Source organism: Carcharhinus amblyrhynchos, chromosome 7 (genome assembly GCF_965287045.1).
Source record: "Carcharhinus amblyrhynchos chromosome 7, sCarAmb.v2.hapA, whole genome shotgun sequence".
NCBI lineage: Eukaryota > Metazoa > Chordata > Chondrichthyes > Carcharhiniformes > Carcharhinidae > Carcharhinus > Carcharhinus amblyrhynchos.
This window is the reverse complement of record NC_137330.1, coordinates 28175293-28201932: the sequence shown is the minus strand read 5'-3', so window position 1 is coordinate 28201932 and position 26640 is coordinate 28175293. Positions and strand designations below refer to the sequence as shown.

At 40.5% G+C, this 26640-nt stretch overlaps 1 protein-coding gene across 2 annotated transcripts in view; it reads left to right on the top strand.

Annotated features, from left to right (window-relative positions):
- The window catches only part of fbxo25 (F-box protein 25), a 41141-nt gene extending 16219 nt beyond the window's left edge, over positions 1–24922 (top strand). The window contains exons 5-10 of one of the 2 annotated variants that reach the window (XM_080192061.1): positions 4612–4705; positions 8026–8210; positions 18294–18476; positions 21176–21319; positions 23133–23159; positions 23416–24922. In XM_080192061.1, the coding sequence (XP_080048187.1) occupies positions 4612–4705; positions 8026–8210; positions 18294–18476; positions 21176–21319; positions 23133–23159; positions 23416–23505 (723 nt within the window). In that variant the 3' untranslated portion in view covers positions 23506–24922. The remainder of the gene's footprint in view (positions 1–4611; positions 4706–8025; positions 8211–18293; positions 18477–21175; positions 21320–23132; positions 23160–23415) is intronic. The other variant, XM_080192062.1, reaches the window with a different exon arrangement.
- Positions 24923–26640: the final 1718 nt, after the last annotated feature.

The following is a 26640-nucleotide window of genomic DNA, read 5'->3' as shown; positions in this document are numbered from 1 at the left end:
TCTTTGAGCTCAGCTTATTCATGAGGAAAAACCTCCTGTCCTAACCCTATTTCCACTAAAGTACTGACCATCCAACTTTGTTCCTGACCCTTGCATTAGTTGATACCATTAATGGTTCATCTTCCTTGGGTTCTGTCCTCTTTCCCCTCTGCACCACCCCCCCCCCCCACCAACAAATCTACTGTCATCACCCCCTCCTCAAAAAACTCTCAGTCACTGTCCTTGCAAACCACTGCTCCATTTCCTGCTGCTTTTTTATCTTAAGTCATTGAATATGTTGTCCCAAATTGAGCTTAACCTAGAGATTCCTTTTGACTTTTTGATCTGTAAATTTTCCATTTCTTTATTAATTTGTATATCAAAGGAATGCTTCCTGATACTTAAGTAAATAGGGCCTTTTTTGGAGAACGTTTAATGCAAAAGGAAGTGTTTTTAGGCCTCTGTGGACTTTATCTCCTCTTCTCGCCTAAGCCAACAAGCTGCAAGTCCTTGGCCTTGGGTCCATGTTTAAATCTGCAATTGAGCCCAAATGGCATAATTGTAACTCGATTTGTATCATTAATAATGGATCACACCAATTTCAGAAGAGCAGGTTGAAACCTGCGAAATGTTAGCAGTTCAGTTTCCAATACAATTTGCTTTGCTTTGCTTTGTTTCTACCAGGCAAGCAAGATTAAATATCATTTTTGTTTCTTATTTGTTAACGAATTTTCTATCCATGTGACAAACCTCTTAAGTGACGTGTTCTGAAAAATCATGTACTGCGTTCTCCTTTATCCTCTTCAAAAAACTTCGTTAAATATGACTTTTCTGAATTCATGCTGGCTGACGCGATTGATCTACTTCTGGATGCCAATTAATTTTGTTTGAATTATGGAGAGTCCACAGCTGATGTAAAGATACATTGTGTTCTATGATAAATTAAAGAGTCATCAGCATTTCCTTTGATCTCATGTTCCAAACTTTGAAGCATCTGTCCACTATATAGGAAATTCATTTTCAGGCTTTAGAATCATTGAATAATACAGCATAGGTGGAGGTTATTTGGCCCATCATGCCTGCACCAGCTTTTTGAAAAAGTTATCGAATTCATCCCGCTCATTTTTTTTTATTTTTTTTCCCCCCATCTCTTTAAACACCTATCTAATTAACTTGAGACAGTTACTGAAGCTCTTTCTTCTACCCTTTTTCAGGCAATACATTCCACATTAGAAACTAGCTGCTATGTTTTTATATTTAAACAAAATAACATTTCTTCGTCATGCCTATGGCTCTTTTCCCAGTTTTAAAAAATCTTTTTAACATATTTGTAAATTAAAATTTGAACTTAAAGTAATAAATATAGGATTGCCCAAGTACATCTGAGATATACTCCAAGTAGCATCCTGAGTATGCAATGATATATTTTGATTTGATTTACTATTGTCACGTATTAACATACAGTGAAAGATATTGTTTCTTGCGCACTATGCAGACAAAGCATACTGTTCGTAGATAAAGAAACAAGAGAGTATGTAATATTACAATCCTAGCTGGAGTGTAGAGAAAGATCAACTTAATGCAAGGTAAGTCCATTCAAACGTCTGACAGCAGCAGGGAAGAAGCTGTTCTTGAGTTAGCTGGTACGTAACTTCAGACTTTTGTACTTTGTTTCCGACGGAAGAAGTGGAAGAGAGAACGTCCGGGGTGTGTGGGGTCCTTAGTTATGCTGGCTGCTTTGTAAAGGAGGCAGTAAGTGTGGACAGAGTCAATAGATGGGAGACTGGTTTGCATGATGGATTTACGACCCTTTGTAGTTCCTTGCAGTCTTGGACAGAGCAGGAGCCAGACCAAGCTGTGATACAACCAGAAAGAATGCTTTCTATGGTGCATCTGTAAAAGTTCGTGAGAGTCATAGCTGACATGTCAAATTTCCTTAGTCTTCTGAGAAAGTAGAGGAGTTGATGGGCGTTCTTAACTATAGTATCGGTATACAGGGACCAGGACAGGTTGTTGGTGATCTGGACACCTAAAAATTTGAAGCTCTCGACCTTTTCTGCTTCGTCGCAGTTGATGTAGATAGGGGAATGTTCTCCATTATGCTTCCTGAAATCGTTTTGTTGACATTGATGGAGAGATTATTGTTGCCGTACCAGTTCACCAGATTCTCTATCTCATTCACGTACCCTGTCTCATCATTGTTTGGAATCCAACCCACTACGGTGGTGTCATCAGCAAACTTGAAAATCAAATTGGAGGGGAATTTGGTCACACACGCTCGTGGGTGTGTAAGGAGTATAGTAGGTTGAAGATCAAACGTGAATGAGATGTGACCAAGAAACTTGATGTAGTAAAGGTATATAATATAGCCACCCATCACAAGGTTTGTATTTCATTTGACCTCTTTGTGTACTGATACAGGTTCTCTAAATCACATTTGGGGGAATATGCTCAAAGGACACTAGCCTGTAAATTTACTTTTGATATAGGTCTTGCTGCCCATCAGTACTTATTGCACCAATCTTCAATTAACATCAATGATTGCTATATCCTGTGTTCACTTTAAAATATTAAAGACTGTAGATGTGCTTCAGGCTCATAGACTGAACATTTTTACGTTAGTCACTCTTTTTAAATTGCAGTGCAATTTTTTGTCATTTTTGACAAGTTATTGACACTTTTGTTTAATATATATATATACACCATTTGGCATCCCAGTGATTGTGAGCAAAATAAATTGGCCCATATGTTTGATATTTTTCAATTCGGTGTCAGTGCTTACTGATGCTAATATTGTTCACTCTCCATAAAGACAGACAACTTTAAAAAAAAATGAATTTCTCAGCACAGATGGACAAAACAGAATCTTGTCTGATTCTAAAAACTTGGGGCAAACTTTCCTGTTCTGCCTGCCCCAGAATCAAGTATCAAGCTACAGAAAGGTTTGGTTCATTTTGATTTTAGCTTGCATGTTACAGCTGGAAAATCCTGTCTGTTGACTGACTGTAACAAGCAAACCAAAATCAAAATAGACCAAACGTTTTTGTAGCTTGACTTAATAGTTACCTTTTTAAGTAAAAGTACTTCCCCCATTGATTAATTTAACTGAAAATACTTTACAACCTATTTATAGGTTTTGCCATGTTCACAGCAGATATGTAGCCTTGTTGAAGTCCAACATTCCAGCTGACTTTTCAGCAGGCTCCCTTCTTAACCACACCAAGGTGAGTCTTCCAGTTTCCTTTGAAAGTCCATTCATTGTCTTCCAAGTATCCTCAAACTGACTTCCACTCGGGCAATTCCAGATTCTTAAATCTCCTTGTATCCTGTCTGTTCAAACAGAAAATTAGTTATCATCAGTATCTTACTTAGTACCAACAGAAAACAAGTGTTTTTTGGAAAATAAATAGCTGTTGCTGTACAAAGCAGTCTCCCTCTCTGGGTTTGAATGTTCGAGTCCAAAAAGACCCAGCTTCCCCCCCCCGATAACCAAAGCATATCTGCCTGTCCACAAGCAACATTAAAATGATTTCACCATCACTTTATTCCAGGACATTCTGTTTTACGTTACGTTGAAACATAACCACCTTATAAAGTCTCACATTCATAATATTATGACATAGTATCAGGTCATTGGAAAGCCTGCATATGAGATGAGTCATGCAATTGCTGCCATTTGGTATCATTGTTTTGAATGATTATAAGTAGAATTCGTCGTGAAATTTTCTTGACCATCAAAGAAAGTAATGTCCTCTACATTTCAAATATGGTCTTTTACAATTTTGCAGAGAAGTCTTGCTGAATAATTGAGAGGATCTCCAATCAACGAATATACTGGTCACTTGAGATAATTTATCACTGATGGATAAAGCTTCCTTTTACTTCCTTTTTTTATATCTGGAAGATCTGAGTCCATCTAGGTTCTTGGAACATTATTATGTCTAGCTTGCAAAGTGCTACACCACTGAAGAGTTCCAATAACAGTAATGTAAAAATTTTGACCTTGAACATTTTAATGCCCTGAAACTCTCCTGTCTAAGACTTCATATAATTGGGTTTTGAAATTCAATATTTAAATTGAAGATTTTTTAGATATTGCACAACCACAACTATATCATATTCAAACTGCAGTGCTGTTGTACCAGATTGTATGTGCTGCAGTTGTATGAAAATGACTGCTACTGGAAAACCATTCATCTCCAACAAAATACGGCTACTAGTGACATTATAAATAAGTGTGTAAGCATTTGTTCTTTGAGCTAACAACCATTTTATTCCTCCTGTCTTTTCTACGTATCAACATTTAAACACCATGAATTAGTGATGCCTCCAAACACTACTTGTTCTTGAACTATTACTATTTCAATATGCATTCTGTAATTCCTGTTGGGTAATATATTTAATTCTTGTATCAGTAATTTTAATGTGCCAAAAGTGAACTTTGAGGAGGAAGAATGTTTTATGTTTAAATTCTGTATCTAATTTTCATTATAACTCTTTCTTTAATCATTCACACGTACATGTGCAAATTTGTGGCAAAATGCTTGTTTGAAGATCTGTAGCAAAGAAAATGTAGTGCTACTGTACTATAAGATTCATGATTGGTTTTAAAAAAACTTTTTAACTCAACAGCTTTTGCAGCTTATAGCGAATTCACAGTTGACCTCTCTAAGTGGAGCTGCACAGAAGAACTACTTCAATATTTTGGAAAAGATTGTTCGGAAAGGTAATCTTGACAACCCCTTAAATGTCCAAATATTAGTAAGACCTATTTCTCAGACTAGAAATGCAGAGATCTATACAAGGTTATTTCTTCCCAAGACTTGTTTTATCTTCATATTCAGAACTCTCAAACCTAATTATATATTGACAACATTTGCAGTGTAAGCATCACTTAATCTTGAAGACTTTTTGTATATTTTCAAGTAGAGCAGTTTTGCTGTATGTTTTTAATCAGGAAAACTTGCACTATAGCACCTTCATGACCTCAGGACATTCCCAGGTCCATTACTTTTATAATGCAGGAAGTACAGTAGCCAATTTGTGCAGCTTATTGTGAATTCCCAGGTTGAAATGCAAAAATTGAATTTCAAAGCTACTTATTATGTACTTTCCTATTGGTGATAATGGTGCCCTTACAATGGTTGAAAATGATGATTCTTACCTTTTTCTATAAAGTGTATGGTGGATCACTCACTAAAATCGTGGTCTACCTAGACATTGCTTTGTAAAAGAAATGGCATCGCTAAATTGGCCTACTTTGACTTTGGTCCAATCTCAGACCAGTAATTAATGTGGAATCTTAAAGTGAAATGGACATATTCTCTATTTTGTGTGCAAATTTGATCTTGTTGCAACAGATCTTGACACTTGGTCACATGATATTTAAACCACCCACAGTCACTTATGGAAATTTCCAAACATGGTCACTTTCTCTAACGAGATAATCTCTGAATAGTAGAACATTCAAGGACAGTTTCCACCACATTCTAGTTGCAGATTGTTTAGACAGGATGTGAAATTTTTTTCCCCATTTGAAGAAAAGCATTGACTACAGACTCAAGTAATTTCCTGTGGCTGTCCTATCAAATTCCTCTTGTAACCACATTCTCATACTTGTGAATTATTCTTCTATTATTTGACAAATGTGCAACAGGGAGCATTAGCTTGCATTATTATATATCGCCATTAATTTGCTTTTAGTAATATGTACCTGTATATCTTTCAATGTTTAAGAAAAGCTTGATATTCTTCAAAATGAAATTTTGAAAGACAGAAAACAGGTTAGTATTTTATGGTGCCCTCTTTCAAGAGCAGAACCTGGCATAAGAAAATCCAGCAGTGAGTGACTGAAACTGGGGATTTTTCATAGTAATTTCATTGCAATGTTAATGTAAGCCTACTTGTGACACTAATAAATAAACTTAAAGAAAAACTTCAAACTTTAAAAACTAAAAAAAACTGAAAATAGGTAGTTCCTTGAGTGACAGGATAGAGTGAAAACTTAGACATGGGACATACAATCATGAGCTACATACACAAAGTACTTGATTTCTGGGTTGCCAACAGCAGGGTCCAGAAGATCGGCCTTAAATCCTGGAGGGTCTGGACAGTCGATGAGGATTGGCAATCCAGAGTTAATCCAATACATAGCCGCACGTAGTGCTTTATTATTATTGTGTTTGTGATTTTTGAGTTAGATTTTTGTTTTTCCCTTTTATTTTCTTCAGTACTGTTTTTAAACTGGTTCCTACAGAAGAGCAAAGATAGGTTGACAGATGTTGAGGTTCAATGAATATTTATTTTCCCCCTCTGCTTCTGGATCAGTGGCAGTTTATTTTCACATCTGTTTGCTTATGAAATTCACAAACAGGTAAGTCGTATTAAATATATTACTGTTAAGTCTTTTCAGCTATGAATTTTCCAGCTTTACCATGGGCTTTATTTGAATCCATTCAATTTTTCTCAATTTAATATATTGCTAGTTAAAAAACCTAACTACGTAAAAAAACACCAAAGATAACAACTTGCTGCTATTTGAATAAAGAAGTTGTTTGAGATGACGGTACAAATCACTTTTATACGCTAAGTATAACTTGCGTATTGAGTACTCTTCTGGTGTAAAAGACAACTAGCGTATTCAACTTGCATGTAGATTTTTTAATGTCATGTATTAATAATTACAATCATTCGTTTTGAATTATTTCCTCTTCCTTCCTCAGTGGATTTTGATTTTTCAAAATGATTTCTAAATGCTGTTTTGCTGCCATTTATGAGCTGACATTTTTTTTAAATTGACAAATGTGGGTGGCACAGTGGTTAGCATGGCTGTCTCTCAGCGCCAGGGATCTGGGTTTAATTCTACTCTTAGATACTGGAAGAAAACGCCACATAGTTTTCAAGACCAGACCCATGTGGCTTTTCTCTGGGCGCTCCAGTTTCCTCCCATTCTCCAAAAATATGCAGATTGGTTGATTGGCCATATTAAATTGCCTCTTAGTTGAGGGAGATTAGCAGGGTAAATACGTAGGGTTGTAGGGATAGGGCCTGGGTGGGATTATTGTCAGTGTGGGCTTCTGCATTGTAGGGATTCTTTGAACACATAGAAAACTGTAATTTCTTGATGTTGCTATATCCAAAATTACATTTACTAGAAATTAATTTTCAAATTACTGGGACACTTAGGAATTTTAAACTCCATGGCCTGTAAATTCTTTCTGCAATTGGATAATCAAAGCACACAATTAGATTATGAAACTTTGAGCATTGAAGATAAATGATTTGACAAAACTTGTGAAATACTGTGCTAATTTCATGCTACATGAATTGTTTTACTTTCTGTTTCCAACACAAAAATCAATAAAATTGGATGGAATTCTTAAATTTCTCTTTCTCTTTGAAATTCTTTGTATTGATCTAAATAGAAAGATGAGGGCAATCGTTACTCAAAACACCATTAGTAATTGGCATCATTTTTAAGCATTAAGTTTTTATTTATTATTGTCACAAGTAGGCTTACATTAACACTGCAATGAAGTTATTGTGAAAATCCCCAAGACGCCACACTCCGGCACCTATTCAAGTACGCTGACAGAGAATTTAGCATGGCCAGTGTACCGAAGCAGCACGTCTTTCGGATTGTGGGAGGAAACTGGAGCACTCCGAGGAAACCACGTAGATTCGCAGAGAACGTGCAAACTCTGCACAGACAATGACTCAAGCTGGGAACCGAACCCAGGTCCCTGGTGCTGTGAGGCAGTAGTGCTAACCACTGTGCCACCCTGGGTCTGGTAAACAAAACGTTTCTCCCAGTCAACTTAAATTCCACAAATGTGAAATTTCCATTTCCACCAGCAGCCTAATGGCCCAGGAATAATAGAAATTGAACTGATGCTTGCCTAAACTCATTTGTAACTATCAAAAGTGGAGGGATGCTTCTCTCATCCTATATATTCAATAGGTATGAGCAAACCACTGCACTATCCACCTATAATTTTATCCTTCAGTTGTGAGCATTAATACATGCTTTTTTTGGTGCTGTTACAGTGCTTGAGGACCAACAGAACCCTCGACTAATCAAAAACCTTCTTCACGATCTGGGTTCTGCCCTTTGTATCCTAGTTCGTGAGGTGGGAAGGTGTGTCCTTGTTGGAAACATTAACATCTGGGTTTACCGCATGGAAACAATTCTGAATTGGCAACACCAGCTAAATAATCTTCAGATTACCAGGGTAAGAATACTAAACTCACTTCATTGCTTATGACCTTCGTTTGGTTTAACTTTCTTGTTGATCAGGTACGTGAATCTTTGAGCAGTTGATTAGTGTGTGGTATTAACAAATTTGTTGCTTATCTTGATATCACCTCAGTCGCTATGACTGGAGCTGCTTCTGGGCAAACAAAATATAACCTTGTATTTAATTATACACCTTTCTTTTGCTTGTTTTCAGTACTTTCTGTTTAAATTACATTTTACAAATAGTGAGCTTTGATTTGAAGAATCAGATTTGTGGATTTACAGTTTTTTATGCCAGTGACAAGGTTTGAGTGCCAGATAATCTCCAATAATAGAATCCAATCATCTCCCTTAACATTTTATGGAATTGCCATCACAGAATCACCCAACATCAACATCCCAGAGACATGGCTTGGCTAAGCCATACAGACACTGCAACTACAAGACCAAGTCAAAGGATGGGAATTTTGCACCAAGGGATTGACTTCCCAACTTCCAAAAGTCAGTTAGCTCAGTTGGCTGGCCGACTAGTTTGCAATGCAGGGTGACAGCAACAGCATAGGTTCAATTCTTGTACTGGCCTGCCTTCTCAACACCTCTTTCCGCATCCCCCACCTAGCCTGAGGTGTGATGAACCTCAGGTTAAATCACCACCAGTCAACTCTTCCCCCTCCATAGGAGGAGAACAGCCTGTGGTCATCTGGGACAATGCTTAAAATTTAGCAACAAATTTTTCTTGAGGGGCATGATCAATTGGAGCCACTCCCTTTTATACCTTGCTCTATTAAAAGGCAATCAGGATGTGGATATGCCGGCGTTGGACTGGGGTAAACACAGTAAAAAGTCTGACAACACCAGGTTTAAATCCAACCGATTTATTTGATAGTAAACTCACTAGCTTTCGAGGTTTCCCTCTTCGTCAGGTGAATGGAGAGTTCTGGCCTCAGACAGAGCATATAAAGCACAGTTTACAGATTACTGATCAGAATGCGAATCTTTACACCTAACCTGCTGTTCAAGTCCTAAAGTGGCCGGCAATGTGAGTGGAAGGAGCACTGATCACAGGTTAAAGAGATGTGTACTGTCTCCAGACAGTACAGTAAGTGAGGTTTTGCAAACCCAGGCAAGTCATGGGGGTTACAGATAGTGCGACATGAACCCAAGATCCCTGTTGAGACCGTCCTCGTGTGCAGAACTTGGCCGTCAGTCTCTGCTCAGCGACTCTGCGCTGTCGTGTGTCGTGAAGGCCGCCTTGGAGAATGCTTACCCGAAGGCCAGAGGCTGAATGCTCATGACCACTGAAGTGTTCACCAACAGGAAGGGAACAGTCTTGCCTGGTGATTGTCGAACGATGTTCATTCATCTGTTGTCGTAGCGTCTGCATGGTCTCCCCAATGTACCATGCTTCGGGACATCCTTTCTTGCAACGTATCAGGTAGACAACGTTGGCCGAGTTGCGAGAGTATTTGCCGTGTACCTGGTGGTTGGTATTCTCACGTGTGATGATGGTATCCATGTCGATGATCCGGCATGTCTTGCAGAGGTTGCTGTGGCAAGGTTGTGTGGTATTGTGGTCACTGATATGATATGATGAAGACGAACATCTTGCCAGGGCCATCCCCACACCCCCACTTCTTGCCTTCAGACGACCACGCAACCTCAAACAGACCATTGTTCGCAGCAAACTACCCAGCCTTCAGGAGAACAGTGACCACAATACCACACAACCTTGCCACAGCAACCTCTGCAAGACATGCCGGATCATCGACATGGATACCATCATCATACGTGAGAATACCATCCACCAGGTACACGGTAAATATTCTTGCAACTCGGCCAACGTTGTCTACCTGATACGTTGCAAGAAAGGATGCTCCGAAGCATGGTACATTGGGGAGACCATGCAGATGCTATGACAACGGATGAATGAACATTGCTCGACAATCACCAGGCAAGACTGTTCCCTTCCTGTTGGCGAACACTTCAGTGGTCACGGGCATTCAGCCTCTGACCTTCAGGTAAGCATTCTCCAAGGCGGCCTTCACGCCACACGACAGCGCAGAGTCGCTGAGCAGAGACTGATGGCCAAGTTCCGCACACGAGGACGGTCTCAACAGGGATCTTGGGTTCATGTCGCATTATCTGTAACCCCCGTGACTTGCCTGGGTTTACAAAACCTCACTTACTGTCTGCAGACAATACGCAGCTCTTTAACCTGTGATCAGTGCTCCTTTCACTCACGTTGTCGGCCACTTTATGACTTGAACAGCAGGTTAGATGTAAAGATTCGCATTCTAATCAGTAATCTGTAAACTGTCTGTGCTTTATATGCTCTGTCTGAGGCCAGAACTCTCCATTCACCTGACGAAAAGGGAAACCTCGAAAGCTAGTGAGTTTACTATCAAATAAATCAGTTGGACTTAAACCTGGTGTTGTCAGACTTTTTACTGTAAAAGGCAATCAGAGCAGTGTTTGGAAAACTTTGGTACTTAAAAGTAAGTTTATGAGTAAGTTTGCAAGGTCATGGATCTGTACTATATATACTAACTGCATTGAATGCTGAAATACCTAGGTCACTTTAATGACTTAATACAAATGCATCAGCCCACAGTTGGATGGTAATAGAAAGTAAACGATGGGTAAGTTAATGTTTGCATCCCCTTGAAGTCTAGTAATTCCATTCTTTTGTAATAACCTAGAACCATTTGCACATCATAAAAATGCTATAATTGTATGATGCCTCAGCACAAATTTTCAGACCTTTTTGTCTTTGGCCACTCATTACTGCAGGGATGAATAATGGGGAATTTTAAATCCCAAGATTGATGGGTGGGAGCCAAATTGTCCATTTCTGCTTCAAAGGTGGGCCTGCCAATAGGCAACCAATCTGCTTTCAGGATGCAGGTCAGTCAATTAAGATATTTTTTAAGAGACTGTGTTTGTGTTCTCCTTTTCAGCAAGATTGTTATTATCAATCCATAGAGGTTTGGTTTGGCATCCCAGCTTCTTAAAATTATCGCCCACGATTTAGGTGGCGGTGATGAACTTTGAACTTGCTGCAGTCTGATGTATGTATATATAGGCGTGATGTGGAGATGTTGTTGTTGTTGGACTGGGGTAAACACAGTAAGAAGTCTCTCGAAACCAGGTTAAAGTCCAACGGATTTATTTTGTAGCAAAAGCCACTAGCTTTCAGAGCACTTGCTGCTCCTTCATCAGGTGGGTGAGAGTTCTGTTCACAATCAGGGCATATAAAGACACAAACTCAATTTACAAAGTAATGGTTGGAATGCAAGTCTTTTACAGGTAATCAAGTCTGAAAGGTACAGACAATGAGTGGACAGAGCATTAAGCACTAGTTAGAGATGTGTATTGTCTCCATAAAGGACAGTGAGATTTTGCAAACCCAGGCAAGCCGTTACAGATTGTGTGGTGTGTGTGTGTGTGTGTGTGTGTGTGTGTGTGTGTGTGAGAGAGATAACCAAGTTCCACACACATGAGGACTGCCTTGACCAGGATCTTGTGTTCATGTCACACTACCTGTAACCCCCATAACTTGCCTGGGCTTGCAAAATCTCACAAACTATCCTGTCTGGAGACAATACATATCTCTTTCACCTGTGCTTAACACTCTTGCCACTCACATTGTCTGTAGTTTTTGAGACTTGATTTACCTGTAAAGTCTTGCATTCCAACCATTATTTTGTTATTTGAGTTTGTGTCTTTTATATGCCCTGTTTGTGAACAGAACTCCTATTCACCTGTCGAAGGAGCAGCAAGCGCTCCGAAAGCTAGTGGCTTTTGTTACCAAGTAAACCTGGTGTTGTGAGACTTCTTACTGTGTGATTATAAGTGGGCATTTGGTCCTTTGAAACTGCACTGCCATTAATTATGATCATGGTCAATCATCCAATTCAATAGCCTGATTTCTCTCGCCCGCCCGCCCCCCAATATTCTTTGATCCCTTTCACCCCAATTGCTATAGCTAACTGGTTCTTGAAAACATACAACTTCAGCTACTTTCTGTGGTAGATCCAAATATGAAAGGAAGTTATTGAAATGCATCATGCCACTCCATAGGCTAACCATTTTCTGGGTAAAGAAATTTCTTCTCATCTTTGCCCTAAATGATCTACCTTGTATCCTCCAGACTGTGACCTCTAGCTCCTGACACCTCCACCATCAGGAACGTCCTTCTTGCATCTATCCTGACTAGTCTTGTTAGAACGTTTATAGGGTTCTGCTCCACCAGCTTACTTACCTTCAGTGGCTGGCATGTAGGTCTCATTGCATGCTGCCCTCTCTTAATTTATGGCTATTCAGATCACAATCTGCCCTCTCGATTTTGCTACCATAGTGGTTGATCTCATTTATCCAAATTATACTGCCATTCGTTTGCCCACTCAACTTGTCCAAATCACACTGAAGGATCTCTGAATCTCCTCACAGCTCACCCTCCTGTCCATTTGTGTCATCTTCAAATTTGGAGATATCAGATTTAGTTCCCTCATCAAAATTATTATATTTATATGAGGTCCCCTTACTGATCCCTGCAGCACCCCACTAGTCACTGCCTGCCATTTGGGGAAAAAGACTAGTTTATTCCTACTTTTCTATTTCCTATCTGCCAACCAGTTTTCTGTCTTAATACACTACCCCCAATCCCATCCACTTTAATTGTACAGCAAACCTCTCGGGTGTGACTTGCTCTAAAGCCTTTTAAAAGTCCAAATAAACCACATCCACTGGCTGAACCTCTTCAACTCTATTACATCCTTGAAGAATTCCAGTAGATTTGTCAAGAATGATTTCCCTTTCATAAATCCTTACTGATTCTGTCCAATCCTGCCATTTTTCCAAGTGTTTTGCTATAAAATCTTTAATGGATTCTAGAATTTTCCTCAGTACCGACATCAGGCTTACTGGTCTATAATTCTCTATTTCCCTTTTTAAATAGTGGGGTTACATTAGCTACCCTCCAATCTTTAGGAACTGTTCCAGAGTCCAAAGGATTTTGGAAGATGACCACCAATGCATTCACTATTTATCAAGCCACATCCTTAAGTATTTTGGGATGTAGATCACTAAGCCCTGGGAATTTGGCCCTCAATCCCATCAGCTTCCCAACACCATTTCTCTATTAAGACTGATCTTCTTCAGTTCCTTCCTGTTGGTAAACTGTGTTCCCCAAAATTTTTGGCATCTTTATTTGTGTCTTCCTCTGTGAAGACGGAATCAAGGTATGTATTCAGTTGCTCAGCCATTTCTTTGGTCCCTATTATAAAGTCCCCTGTTTTTGAAGGTAGGGGACTTTCATTTGTCTTCACAATCTTTTTCTCATGATCCTATAGATACTTTTACAGTCAGTTTTTATGTTACATGCAAGCTTACACTCATACTCAATGTTCCCCTTCTTAATCAATCCTTGGCTAAATTCTAATCCTTGGGTCCCTTGTTTCTCTTGGTCAATTTGTATGCCTCTGTCTTGGATCTGATACCATCTCTAATTTCCCTTTTAAGCCATGGTTTTACTTCTGCACCAGACAGGAATAAACATTTCTTGTAGTTCACCCATGCTTTCCTTTGAACGTTTGGCATTGCCTATCTGCCGTCATGCCTTTTAAATAGCGTTCCCTAATCCATCATAGCCAAGTCATTGCCTTGTTGTCATAGTTTCCCAATACATCATAGCTGTCTTGTGTCTCATCATCATAGTTTCCTTTATTAAGATTCAGGACCCTAGTCTCTAAATCAACTACATCACTCTCCATCTTGATGAAAAATTCTGGTGTGTTATGGTTGCTCATTGCCAAGGGGACTTGCACAACTAGGTTGCCAATTATTCCTTTCTCATTACACAATATCTAATCTAGAATGGCCTGCTTTCTAGTTGGCTCTTCAATGTATTGATCCAGAAAACCATCCCATATACATTCCCAAGAACTTCTCCTCTATGGTATTGTGACTCTTGTGATTTTGCCCAATCTATATGCAGATTAAAATCACCCATGCAAATGTTCCTTTCTTGCATACATCACTAATTTCCTATTTAATACATTCCCAGCTTCACTATAGTTTAGGGGTTTATATACAACCCCTACTGATGGGTTTTTTTTTGCTCCTTGATGTTTTAATTCCATCCGTATGGATTCCACATTGTCGGAGTTAATATTGTTTCTCTTTACTTTTTTGTCTCTCCTTCCTGAATATCCCTGGATGTTCAGTTCCCATCCCTGGTCACCCTATAGCCATGTCTCCATAATCCAGGCTATATTATACCCATTTACATCTATTGTGAATGCTCCACACATTCAGGCACAAAGCTATTTGGCTTGTATTTTTAACATTACTGGTCTCATCCCCACTATTTTTCATTTGAGGCATGTTTGAATTTGATCCTTGGTTTTCTCTGCCTTTTCTTATTCCCCTTTCTGTCTTTGGTTTTTGTCCTTGATTTTCCCCCTCCTCTGACTCCTTGCCTGGAACATAGAACCCTACAGTGCAGAAACAGGCCCTTCGGCCCATCAAGTCTGCACTGACCGCAATCCCACCCAGGCCCTTCCCCATATCCCTACACATTTACCCACTAATCCCTCTAACCTACACATCCCAGGATACTAAGGGGCAATTTTAGCATGGCCAATCAACCTAACCCACACATCTTTGGACTGTGGGAGGAAACCGGAGCATCCGAAGGAAACCCATACAGACATGAGGAGAATGTGCAAACTCCACACAGACAGAGACCCCTGCTAGGAATCGAATCCAGGTCCCTGGAGCTGTGAAGCAGCAGTGCTAACCACTATGCTACCATGCCGCCCATCCTCTGGTCATTTTAGTTAAACCCTCCCCAACCACTCCAGCAAATAGACCCCCACGACATCAGTCTCAGTAATGCCCAGTTTCTATTGGTCTCACCTACCTCAGAACTGGTCCTAATGCCTCAAGAATCTGAAACCCTCCCCTTCTCACCATCTCTTCAGCCATCTGCTCATTCAATATATTCTGTTATTTAAACTCTGACTACCATATGGTACTGGTAGTATTCCTGAAACCTTTGAGGTCAGTCTACTCCATTTTATTCCTAACTCCCTATATTTAGCTTTTAGGACTTCATCCCTTTTTATCATCCAATAACATTGGCACCAATGTGTACCACGCCCTCCAGATGTCCTGTAACTGCTCTGAGACATTCTTAACCCTAGCACCAAGGAGGCAACATACCATCCTGGAGTCTCATTTGTGGCCACAAAAACACCTATCTATTACCCTTACAATTGAATCCTCTATAACTATTGCATTCCCACACTGTTTATTCCTTCCCTCTGCAGCAGAACTAACCAAGGTGCAACACGTGTGGCTGTTGCTGTTTTCCCTTGCAAAATCATCCCCCTCAACTTTATCCAAAGCACTATATCCGTTTTCTGGGGAATGGCCATAGGAGACTGCCTGTCTCGCCCTCTTGCTCTGCCTGGTGGTCACCGATTCCCATCATGCAGGGGATTCGTAGCCTGTAGTCTGACCACTTGCTGTACTTGCTAGCCAGAGTCCTGTTAGGTAGGGAGTTCTAGGATTTTGACCTAGCAACAAGGAAAGAACCAGCATTTTTGTCTAAAGTCAGGACAAATGTGTGGCTTAGGATATTGGGGGCAGGGTGGAAATCCTGGGACCATTCTTGTAAATGCTTTTTTTGCACTTTGTCCAATGGCACCCAGAACTGGACACAATACTCAAGCTGAGGTCTAAATACTGTCTTGTATCAGTTCAGCATAACCTTCTTGCTGTTGTGCTCTAGGCTGCTCTTAATAAAGCCCTCAGCTTTATTAACTGCTGTCGCCACTCTCCTACACCTTCATTGGTCTATACACATTTACACCCACCTCAAGAATTTTACCCCTTATTTTATATCCTCTTTCCATGTTCTTCCTACCAAAATGCACAACCTCACACTTCTCCACATTGAACATCCACTCCACCAACTTGTCTATCCTTCTGGAGCTTTACACTGTCCTCATCACAATAGCTCTTTTCATAGTCTACAATACTTCTAGTTTTGTGTATTCTTTAAACTTTGAAATTGCCCCTTGCACAGCAAGATCAAATAATTAATATATATTGAAAAGCAAGTGTTCCAATACCAATCCCTGGGGAACAGTACTACAAAACCTTCTGTAATCAAAAAAAATCCTTTGATCGTTACACTCTGCTTCCTATTAGTCAGCCAACTTTGTATCCATTTTGCTACTGTCCTTCATGTGTGTGGTACTGTATCAAATGTCTTCTGAAAGTCCAGTAAAAGTAAAGTTACACTTATTTATTAGTCACAAGTAGGCTTGCATTCACACTGTGATGAAGGTACTGTAAAAATCCCCTAGTTGCCATGTTGTTATAGTACACTGAGGAAGAATGTAGCATGGCCTTTCCACCTGACCTGCACATCCTTGGACTGTGGGAGGAAACCAGAGCATCTGGAGGAAACCCTCAAAGACACAGGGAGAACGTGCAAACTTCACACAAACAATAACCCAAGCCAGGAATCGAACCCAGGTCCCTGGCGCTGTGAGGCAGCAGTGCCAACCATTGTACACTGCATCAGTTTCATTACCCTCATTGTCCCTTTCTGTTACCACTTCAAAAAGCTCATTCCAGCATGTTAGTCAAATACAATTTCTCCTTCAGAAATCCATGCTGGCTTTTCCTAATAACCCACATTTTCCCATGTGATTCTGTCCTAATGTTTCTAGAAGCTTGCCTACTGCCTGTAATTATTAAACTATCTTTTACATTTCTTCTTGAACAAGGATGTAACATTTGCAATATTCCAATCCTCTAGCATCTCTGCTGAGTCTAGAGAAGAATAATTTATGCCATTTAGATGGTGGACTGACATTGGGAGGTCAGTCTGTTGCTGCAAAATTCTCATCCTTTGACCTAGTCTGATAGTTGCAGTATCTGTATGGCTGGTCCAGTTAAGATTTAGCCAAATAATGCTTCCAGGATGTTGATGTTGGAGGATTCAGCGATGGTGGCTCAATAAAATGTCAAGAGGTGGTTGACTTCTGTTAGAGATTATCTGACACTTGATGTGAATGTTACTTGCCACTTATTAACCCCTGCCTGCTGCTTGTGGACACATTCTACCTCATTTTTCTGATGATTTGGAAACGGAACTGTGAACAACGCCTTTTATGTGAGAGTGAAGTTATTGATGAAACAGCTGAGATGCTTGAACCTAGGACACTACAACTCTGAGGAACTCCTCAGCAGGAAAGATCAGCCTCTGAAAAACCATAGTTACTATCTCTGATCCAGTCAGTGGAGAATTTTGCTCTGATTTTTATTTGACTACAGTTTTAGTGTTACTTCATGGCACATGCTGTCAGTTCTTTGGTCCATGTTTGGCTGATATGAGATCTGAAGCCCAGTAGCACTTAAAGTATTGGTGAGTAAGGTGTCGCTTGATAACACTGTCTTTCATCACATCGTTGATGATTTAAAGGTAGATTGCTAGAGCAGATTAAACTTTACTGCTTTTGCTTGACAGGATGAGCCTGGACAATTTCCCACCTTTGTTTAGTAGGTGCTCGTGTTTAATTGCTTGGCTAGAGATGCAGCTTAAGTCTTCAGTGCTACATTTGGCATATTATCATGGCCCATTGCCTTTGCTATATCCAGAACAGCCCATTGCCTTTGCTGTATCCAGAACACTCGTGCGGAATGTGCATTTGACCCTGCAATTGGCATTGACCTTCATTTACCAGGCATCTGCTTCCTGGTTACTTTAAATTAGTGGGAAACCTATTGAATTTCAGCAGATCGCACAGCTGAGTTTCCTTAAAAATCCTGCTTTTTCACACCAGTCCCCAAGCTCCAATTACTTTAATCAGGCTATGAATAAGTATTGCATACTCTATTTCTAAACTGAAAGCCTTTTGTTATATTCCTGGAGGGTATACCATTGAATTGTGTAATGGGTATGGTATGTTTTAGTTCTGAAAATATTACAAAGGCCTCTGTATAATATGTACTACTTTTCTCCCATTTGGAGCGAGCTGATGGCACTTTTTTGTGTTTCCAGCAAATAAATAATGGAACAACACTTAGTGATCTTCCACTTCACATGCAGAACAGCATCCTATATAGGTTTTCTGATGGCTTGGATATTGTCAGCTTGGGTCAGGTGACTTCTACTCTGCATATGCTCAGTGAAGACAGACGTCTGTGGAAGAAGCTTTGCCAGTACCATTTTGCAGAAAAGCAGGTAAGCTGATCGGGTGAAGCAGAATGTGATCTAATAAAATTCAGTAAGCTATGAAACTGAATTAACTTGTGGTGAGAACCATCACAAGAACGAGTGTTGAAATCAAGAAATAATAGTTGTACTCCTAGAATGCATATTAAAAATGAAGATTCTGATCAGTGGCTCTATCAAGCCTGCATGTGGAGTCAGCTACTTTAATATTTTAGTTGGATGGCTGCACTGGTTCTAGTGTATTTAGAATGACCCATTCTCAAGAGTGGGGATGGATTTCACTGTGGTACTTTGTTGCAATGTCAGTGACCCACAGGTTTCCAGACTGGAGGTAGGTATTTTTTGACTGACTTCTGTTAGGTTCGGCAATCCAATTCCATTCATGTGGGAGGGTTCAAGATAGAAATTCTTGGAGACTCCTGGTCTTCCAGCTTTACTACAGTGATGTGAAGAAAATGTATCTCTGATTTTTATCTACCCTTTTGTGAGTGAGGATATTATTCTAGATTCTGTTGCTTATGACCTTTTGCAATCTATTAAGTGGCTACTTGTTATCATGTGTCTGACCCAAGATCCTTTATTCCTTTTTAACCACTTTTCAATCTTTTTAGCGACTTGTACACATAAAGCACTAGATTCCTGTGTTCCTCTGCTCCTCTCCTACACCTATCTGTAGAATTGTATCTTTTTATTTTGTATTGCCTCTCCTTGTTCTTCCTGCCCAAATGTATCACATTACACTTCTCTGCATTAACTTTTCTGCCACCAGTCTGTCGGTGGTTTTCTTGAAGCCTATCACTAACTTCCTCGTGGTTCACAATTTCCGGTTTGGTTACCTGAATGTTTTGAAATCCCCTTAGCAAAGCTGGGGATAGGAATCCTGAAAAATTTCTACCTTGAATGCTCTCAAGTGGATGGATTTGGATTGTAAAATTTAACAGAAGATAGTCACAGCTCAGATTTTAAAACAAATACATAAATCGCCATGCTAGAACCCTGTAATTCACTGACACTGCAACAAAGTACCACAGTGAAATTGCACACCCAAGTCCTAGGTTGTTAATAAAGACCAAGAAAAGTGGCCCAATACCAATCCCCTGAAGAATCCCAATATACACCTTCCTCTGGTTCAAAAAATTAACTTAACACCAATCTTTCTCTTTCCTGTCACCTGATGATTTATTTACTGGAGTTAAAAAAAAATACAAGTACAACCAACATGGTTGAATGAGAGTTTAAGGCACAAGGTAACATACAAGTGATAGATAAAGATAAAATCACCATATTCCAAGGAGACCATAGACTTTGAAGGGGAGAGCTGACTGGTGTTGATTTTAACCTGAGGAACGCAACATCTCAGGTACGGAGCAGAGTAGTGCTGTGATTGTATATTTTTTTTAAAAACCTCATGCAACTTGCATTCATGTACAACTTCTGATAGAAAAACCTCTCCATCTATCATGTTAAATATCACTAGTAAATATTATTATATGTATGTCAGACAATGCATAACCCAAGCTGAAATGAGAATTGAACAACACTGTTGCTGTCGCTCTGCATTATGAACCAGCCTACTGAGCTAACCCATCCCCAAGTGATACTGCAAAGACACATAACAGTGACAAGTAGTGGGCATCCAAATCTTCCTTGAATTTTTTCCCATTGACTACTGCATTGAGCTCTCAGATTATACCAGTTTTTAGGGTGGATACCTGGATTATTGACGAGGTCTTATGGTCCTTTTAAAGGTTTACTTTATTTCAAAAAATTCCCAATAATCATTGTATTCTTTTTCTAAACCTTGGATTGATAAATCCAACCTTTTTTAATATCATTCTCTTGAAAATAGCTTCTTGAACCTTCATACGTACCTTCTGAGCTTGATCAATCACTCATTCCTCATCTTTTCTTCATCCTTTCATCATCTCAAACAATTCTACTTGATTAGTTTTATTCTGAGTAATATTCCACCTCCCAGCTTCAAACTGACTCCCAAAAGTTGTATCAGTTCTTAAGACTGCCTAAGACCTGTTAACACCTTCACAATAGCCATTCATATAGCTATTCTTATTCAGGGTGTTGAATCATTGTGGTTGCTCACTAAGTCCTGTTTCTAGTTCCACACACTAATGAACTCATGCACTCAGCAAGCATCTTAATTGGAAAAAGTGATATGAAAAGCCTAATACAGCTTTGTACTGTGGTTATTTTAGGTATTTAATAGTTGCATTCTCACTGTTGCAAGAAACCTTCTATTCCAGGGTCCCTTTTTTAGGCTAGCCATCATTACCTAAAGTCAATTATCCCACTAACTAACTTTCTGTGGAAATGAAACCTTAAGCAATTTCCAGTAAAATGTAACTTGCAGCATGAACCTATGCAGTGTCCCTTTTGTTGCTTCAAATTGACTGACAAATCTGTTGTATGGCACTTTATCAAACGCCTTTTAAAAGTCCACCTACACCATTTTAGTTGCATTACCTTCAACGTTCAAAAGTTTACGTAACATTGGCAAATTCCCCTTCCTATTTACTTGTAACTGTACAAGCTACAAATTCGTTTTAAAATTCTTTATTCTATTACTTGCATGAAAAGTAACAAAAATCATTTTGTGACCTTTCTCCTTCCATTAGATCTTCTGAATTAAGTTAGTTAAGTGAAATGTTTTGAACATAAAGTTAGCCAAACTTTGAATCTGTCATTTGCAGTTCTGCAGGCACCTGATTCTGACCGAGAAGGGCTGTATTGATTGGAAACTAATGTATTTCACGCTACAAAAATATTGTCCAAAGAAGGAGCAATATGGAGATGCCCTGCAGTTTTGCCGCCATTGCAGTATTTTGTTCTGGAAGGTAATTTGATGTTAGCACCAAATCCACCTGAAAATCATCTCTATTTCTGGTGTTGTAATTGTATATTTTTTTTTAAAAACTCAAGCAAATTGCATTCATGTTCAATTTCTGACAGGAAAAACCTCTCCATCTATCATTTTAAATACCCCCAGCTAGTAAAAAGCTAAATGTTATATGTATGTCAGACAATGCTTAAGTGTTTTCTTCAGTGATGTGACTAAACCCCATAAATGCAGAAGACATAGCAGAGATTGACTAGAATAATACAGAGAGAGGGAGATTAGTTATGCAGAGAGATTGGAGAAATCGGATCTATTCTCCTTTGAAAGTGACTTAATGCACATATTCAAAATTGGGGGCTTTTGATAGAGCAAGTAGTGAAAGTAACTCCTGGCAAATTAATAAGTAACCATGAATGATTTCTTTTTAAGTTGCTAAAGCATAAGAGGAGAAATGAAACATTTCTTTGCACAAAAGATTGTTAAAATCTGGAATAAACTGCCTGAAATGATGATGAAACCCAGTTACATAAGAACTTTGGAAAGCAGTTAGTTATTTGATTTTGATTGGACAGTTCAAGTTTGGGCTTAGAACCTGATTTGGAGAGGGCTGGGAGAAAAGCAGAAATGCAAGACTAATTTGGGCACCTCTTTCAAAGAATCAACACAGCCCTGATGGGCCAAGTAGCTTTCTTTTTCTGCTGTAAGATTCCTATTCTCTATAACATTACAGAACTATTGCTTGCGTTACTATAAATCAATGGTCTTAGATTCAAGAGATCAATAATTAGGAGCACTATAATATAACAGTATATTGACATTCTCTACCAAGGTAGAAGTGGACTAGAGGGAAGGTTTTCTATTACAACAAGAGCTGCATTGACCTTGCTGAAGTGGATGTGAAGTTTAAGTTCAATGGAATATATTTTAAATACTTTAAGATCTTATTTTTAAAATCTCCAAGGTGAAACATTTCAATATCAAGGTTTTAATAATTGAATTTTTAAATCCCATTTTCGAATGTGTATTGCACTTTGCAATAATTCCAGACTGCAGTTTTTCTTCCAGTTATTTGTGTCAGTTTGTTGATCAAGTTGAAATGTTAACTTAAATACTTCTAGAATGTTTATTTTTGAAGCAAAGTATGTTGTCAACTACAACAACAGTAGCACCTCTAACATAGTAAAACATGAAGATACTTCTGTGAAGTATGATGAGATCAAATTTGACACTTGCCAAAGAAGGAAAAATTAGGACAGGTCAAAGAGGTAGGTTTAAATAAGCATTCTAATTGAGGAGAGAGAGAGAGGTAGAGATAATACAGTGTTCTTTGCCAGGCTTTTACTATAAGCCGTGGAAAGTTCGAAGCTTGCTGATTTTCCTGAAAGCCGTTAGGCTCACCACTATAACGAAGTGAATTTTCATTCTGTTCATGCTTTCCAATTATTGGATGAAAAATATGAAGTCCCAGTATGTGTGCAATAAGAAATCTAGCATCTCTTATTCATTAAATTTGTGAAATAGTATCTCTAATTCTTTATAATTGCCCCCAAGCTATCTAGTGAGTTATTCTGCAACCTTAAAACAAATAGCCAACAATATAATACATACTGTGTAAGTTAATTGTTTTATCATTCTGTTAACCAATTAAGAGTGATATTACAGAAGAAGCTTTGTTTAGGAACGGTTCACTGGAAAGGATAAACGGGTTGGAAAAATCCTTGCCTCTGTTCTTTTAACTGTTCCTATTTATCCTTTTTCTTCCTTTTTCCTTCATGCTTACCCCTCCTGCTCCTCCTTCCTTGATCTCAAAGGACTACCATCTTGCTTTATTATTCAAGGTATTTTGAAACATTTACATCCTTGAATTTTAACTGCTTCAGTGAATAAGATAGAAAATAATTACAGCAATAAAAATTTTGATACCTCAATTCAACATTATTAGGGGACAAGGGCTGGATTGTAAAACTGCTCATGGCTTCTTTCCATAAAGATAAACTATGTTTGAAGACTTTGAGAAATAACAAATAAATGAGTAGCAAGTCATTTGATACTGTAATCAGTCACAAAATTTTTAATTTTTTTCTTTTTCATCAGGATACAGGACATCCATGTACAGCCAACAATCCTGAAAGCTGCTCTACACCAGTGTCACCTCAGCACTTCATAGACCTTTTTAAGTTTTAAATGGAATTATTAATGCTTCAAAGATTTTATTTTAGATGACTTTTTTTTTTGCAGAGCACTTTACTGCTTTTCTCATTCTTGTGCAATTCATTTGTTCTTTAATTAGTTTTTAAATAAAAGCAGCATATAAACATTGCCTAAAATCAGGGGGGAAAAGTCATGTAGATTTGTGTTTCAGTGGAATACAAAAACATTACAGCTCCTTATTTCCAGATGTTTGCATGGAATTCATTCTTAGTTTAAAAGCTTCAATAATGTTACAACTTGTTAAGTTTAAGTATTTTGCACATTATGGGTACGTTCAGCTTGAAATATAAATTTAGTTACTGAAATAATTGTTTTAGCATTTTTTTTTAGCAACATATTGAGATCTGCTGAGATTTATGCCCAATTTATAATCTAGCATACCGTCTTTTTAAAATACAAAGCACTTTGTTTTCTGTTTTTAAGCTGTATTTTGAACAAAACATTGACCCCTACAAAGCATTATGTATGATTGTTATACTTTAAGACATCTCTACAGGGATAGGATAAAACCATGTTACTGCTTTGAATTGTGATATTTAAGGTTTTTCAAAAATATATTGCAGATAATGTACATTATTTTATAAAATAATCATTCCAGCTGCCTGTGATGCTGGGCTAAGAGACTTGCTGAAAGCAAATGTTATATTGTTACAAGCTTGAAGTGCAAAATAGACAATTGTTATTTGAAGTGGGGAAAATAAACTCCCACAGTATTAAAGCTGTAAGTTTTTTTTGGTGTGAAAACAGTAATGTATTGCTTGGACTCTGTAGATATTTGGAAAATGAGGAGGAAATAAAACACAATTTGGTCCCCAATTGTTTAATCTATCCAATTGTGTATTACATGCTGGAGATTGAAGTGCTCTGCACAGTAAGTACCAACTTTACTTTTTTTTTGAAGTTTCAGTTTTGTCAAGCAGATTTCCTTTCCTAAAGTCATTAGTGAATCTTGTTTTACAACAATTGGCAATGGTTTCACAGTCATTATTAGACTGTTAAATCCAGATATTTAGTGAATTCAAATTTCACCAAAAACATGATCTCTGGAAGAAACAAGAAAAGCCCAGACTGGTTTGGGGGAAGTTAACTTCTATTTAGGCAATGGAAACTGTTCCAGGAAATAAATCTGGCCCTAAATTCCTTCAAGTATTTGTTGTATGAGATAACCAGAAACAAACTGTCCTTGTAAAGTGGTTGTACAAATTTTTGCTTTGAAATGAATATGCTGATTCCAGATATGAGCAAGGAAAAATGTCTAGTATGTTAACTTATCATTGCTGATGAGGCCATTGAACAACTTTAGCACTGCCCAACAATTCTATGAAGGGAGATGGGATTTTGTTCTACTGCCCTCCAGATTACACACAAGCATAACAGTTAGCAGGTGAAATAGGCCATACAATCCTCAGCCCACCATCCCCATCCCCAACCCCCCACCCCCCCAATCCCCCACCCTCCCACCCCCCCCAATCCCCACCCCCCCCCCCCCCACACCACCACCTCAACCCCCCACATCCCCCCATCCCCATCCCCCACATCCCCACCCCCCCCACAATCTCCCCTCCCCCCACCCCCCCACACCCCCCCCCCCGACATCCATCCCACATCCCACCCCCCCACATCCTCCCCCCCCATCCTCCCCCCCATATCACCCCCCCCATCCTCCCCCCACATACCCCCCCCCCACCCCCTCCACAACACCCCCACCCCCTCCACATTCCGCCCCCCCCCCCACATTCTCCCCCCACATTCCCCCCCCCCACATTCCCCCCCAACATTCCCCCCCCAACATTCCCCCCCACCCCCCACATCCCCACCCCCCACATCCCCCCTTACATTCCCCTCCCCACCCCTCTCCCCGCCTTCCCCTCCCCTTCCCCCCCTCCACTCCCCTCACCCCCTCTCCCCTCCCCACTTCCCCCCCTTCCCTCCCCTTCCCCCCCTCCCTCCCCCCCTACCCCCTCCCCCTCCCCTCTTCCCCCCCCTTCCCTCCCCTTCCCCCCTCCCTCCCCCTCCCCCCCTCCCTCCCCCCCACCCCCTCCCCTCTTCCCCCCTTCCCCCCCTACCCCCTCCCCCTCCCTCCATCCCTACCCCCTCCCCCTCCCTCCCTCCCCCTCCCCCTCCCTCCCTCCCCCTCCCCCCCCTCCCTCCCCCCCACCCCCTCACTCCCTCCCTACCCCCTCCCTCCCTCCCTCTCACCCCCCCTCACCCCCCCCCTCACCCCCCTCACCCCCCCTCTCTCCCCCCTCACCCCCCTCTCTCCCCCTCCCCCCATCTCTCTCTCCCCCCTCCCCCCCCCATCTCTCTCTCCCCCTCCCCCCCATCTCTCTCTCCCCGCCCCCCCCATCTCTCTCTCCCCGCCCCCCCCCATCTCTCTCTCCCCGCCCCCCCCCATCTCTCTCTCCCCGCCCCCCCCCATCTCTCTCTCCCGCCCCCCCCATCTCTCTCTCCCCGCCCCCCCCATCTCTCTCTCTCCCCTCTCTCTCCCCGCCCCCCCCATCTCTCTCTCTCCCCCTTTCTCCCCTCCCCATCTCTCTCTCCCCTTTCTCCCCTCCCCATCTCTCTCTCCCCTTTCTCCCCTCCCCATCTCTCTCTCCCCTTTCTCCCCTCCCCATCTCTCTCTCCCCTTTCTCCCCTCCCCATCTCTCTCTCCCCTTTCTCCCCTCCCCATCTCTCTCTCCCCTTTCTCCCCTCCCCATCTCTCTCTCCCCTTTCTCCCCTCCCCACTCTCTCTCTCCCTTTCTCCCCTCCCCATCTCTCTCTCCCCTTTCTCCCCTCCCCATCTCTCTCTCCCCTTTCTCCCCTCCCCATCTCTCTCTCCCCTTTCTCCCCTCCCCATCTCTCTCTCCCCTTTCTCCCCTCCCCATCTCTCTCTCCCCTTTCTCCCCTCCCCATCTCTCTCTCCCCTTTCTCCCCCTCCCCATCTCTCTCTCCCCTTTCTCCCCTCCCCATCTCTCTCTCCCTTTCTCCCTCCCCATCTCTCTCTCCCCTTTCTCCCCTCCCCATCTCTCTCTCCCCTTTCTCCCCTCCCCATCTCTCTCTCCCCTTTCTCCCCTCCCCATCTCTCTCTCCCCTTTCTCCCTCCCCATCTCTCTCTCCCCTTTCTCC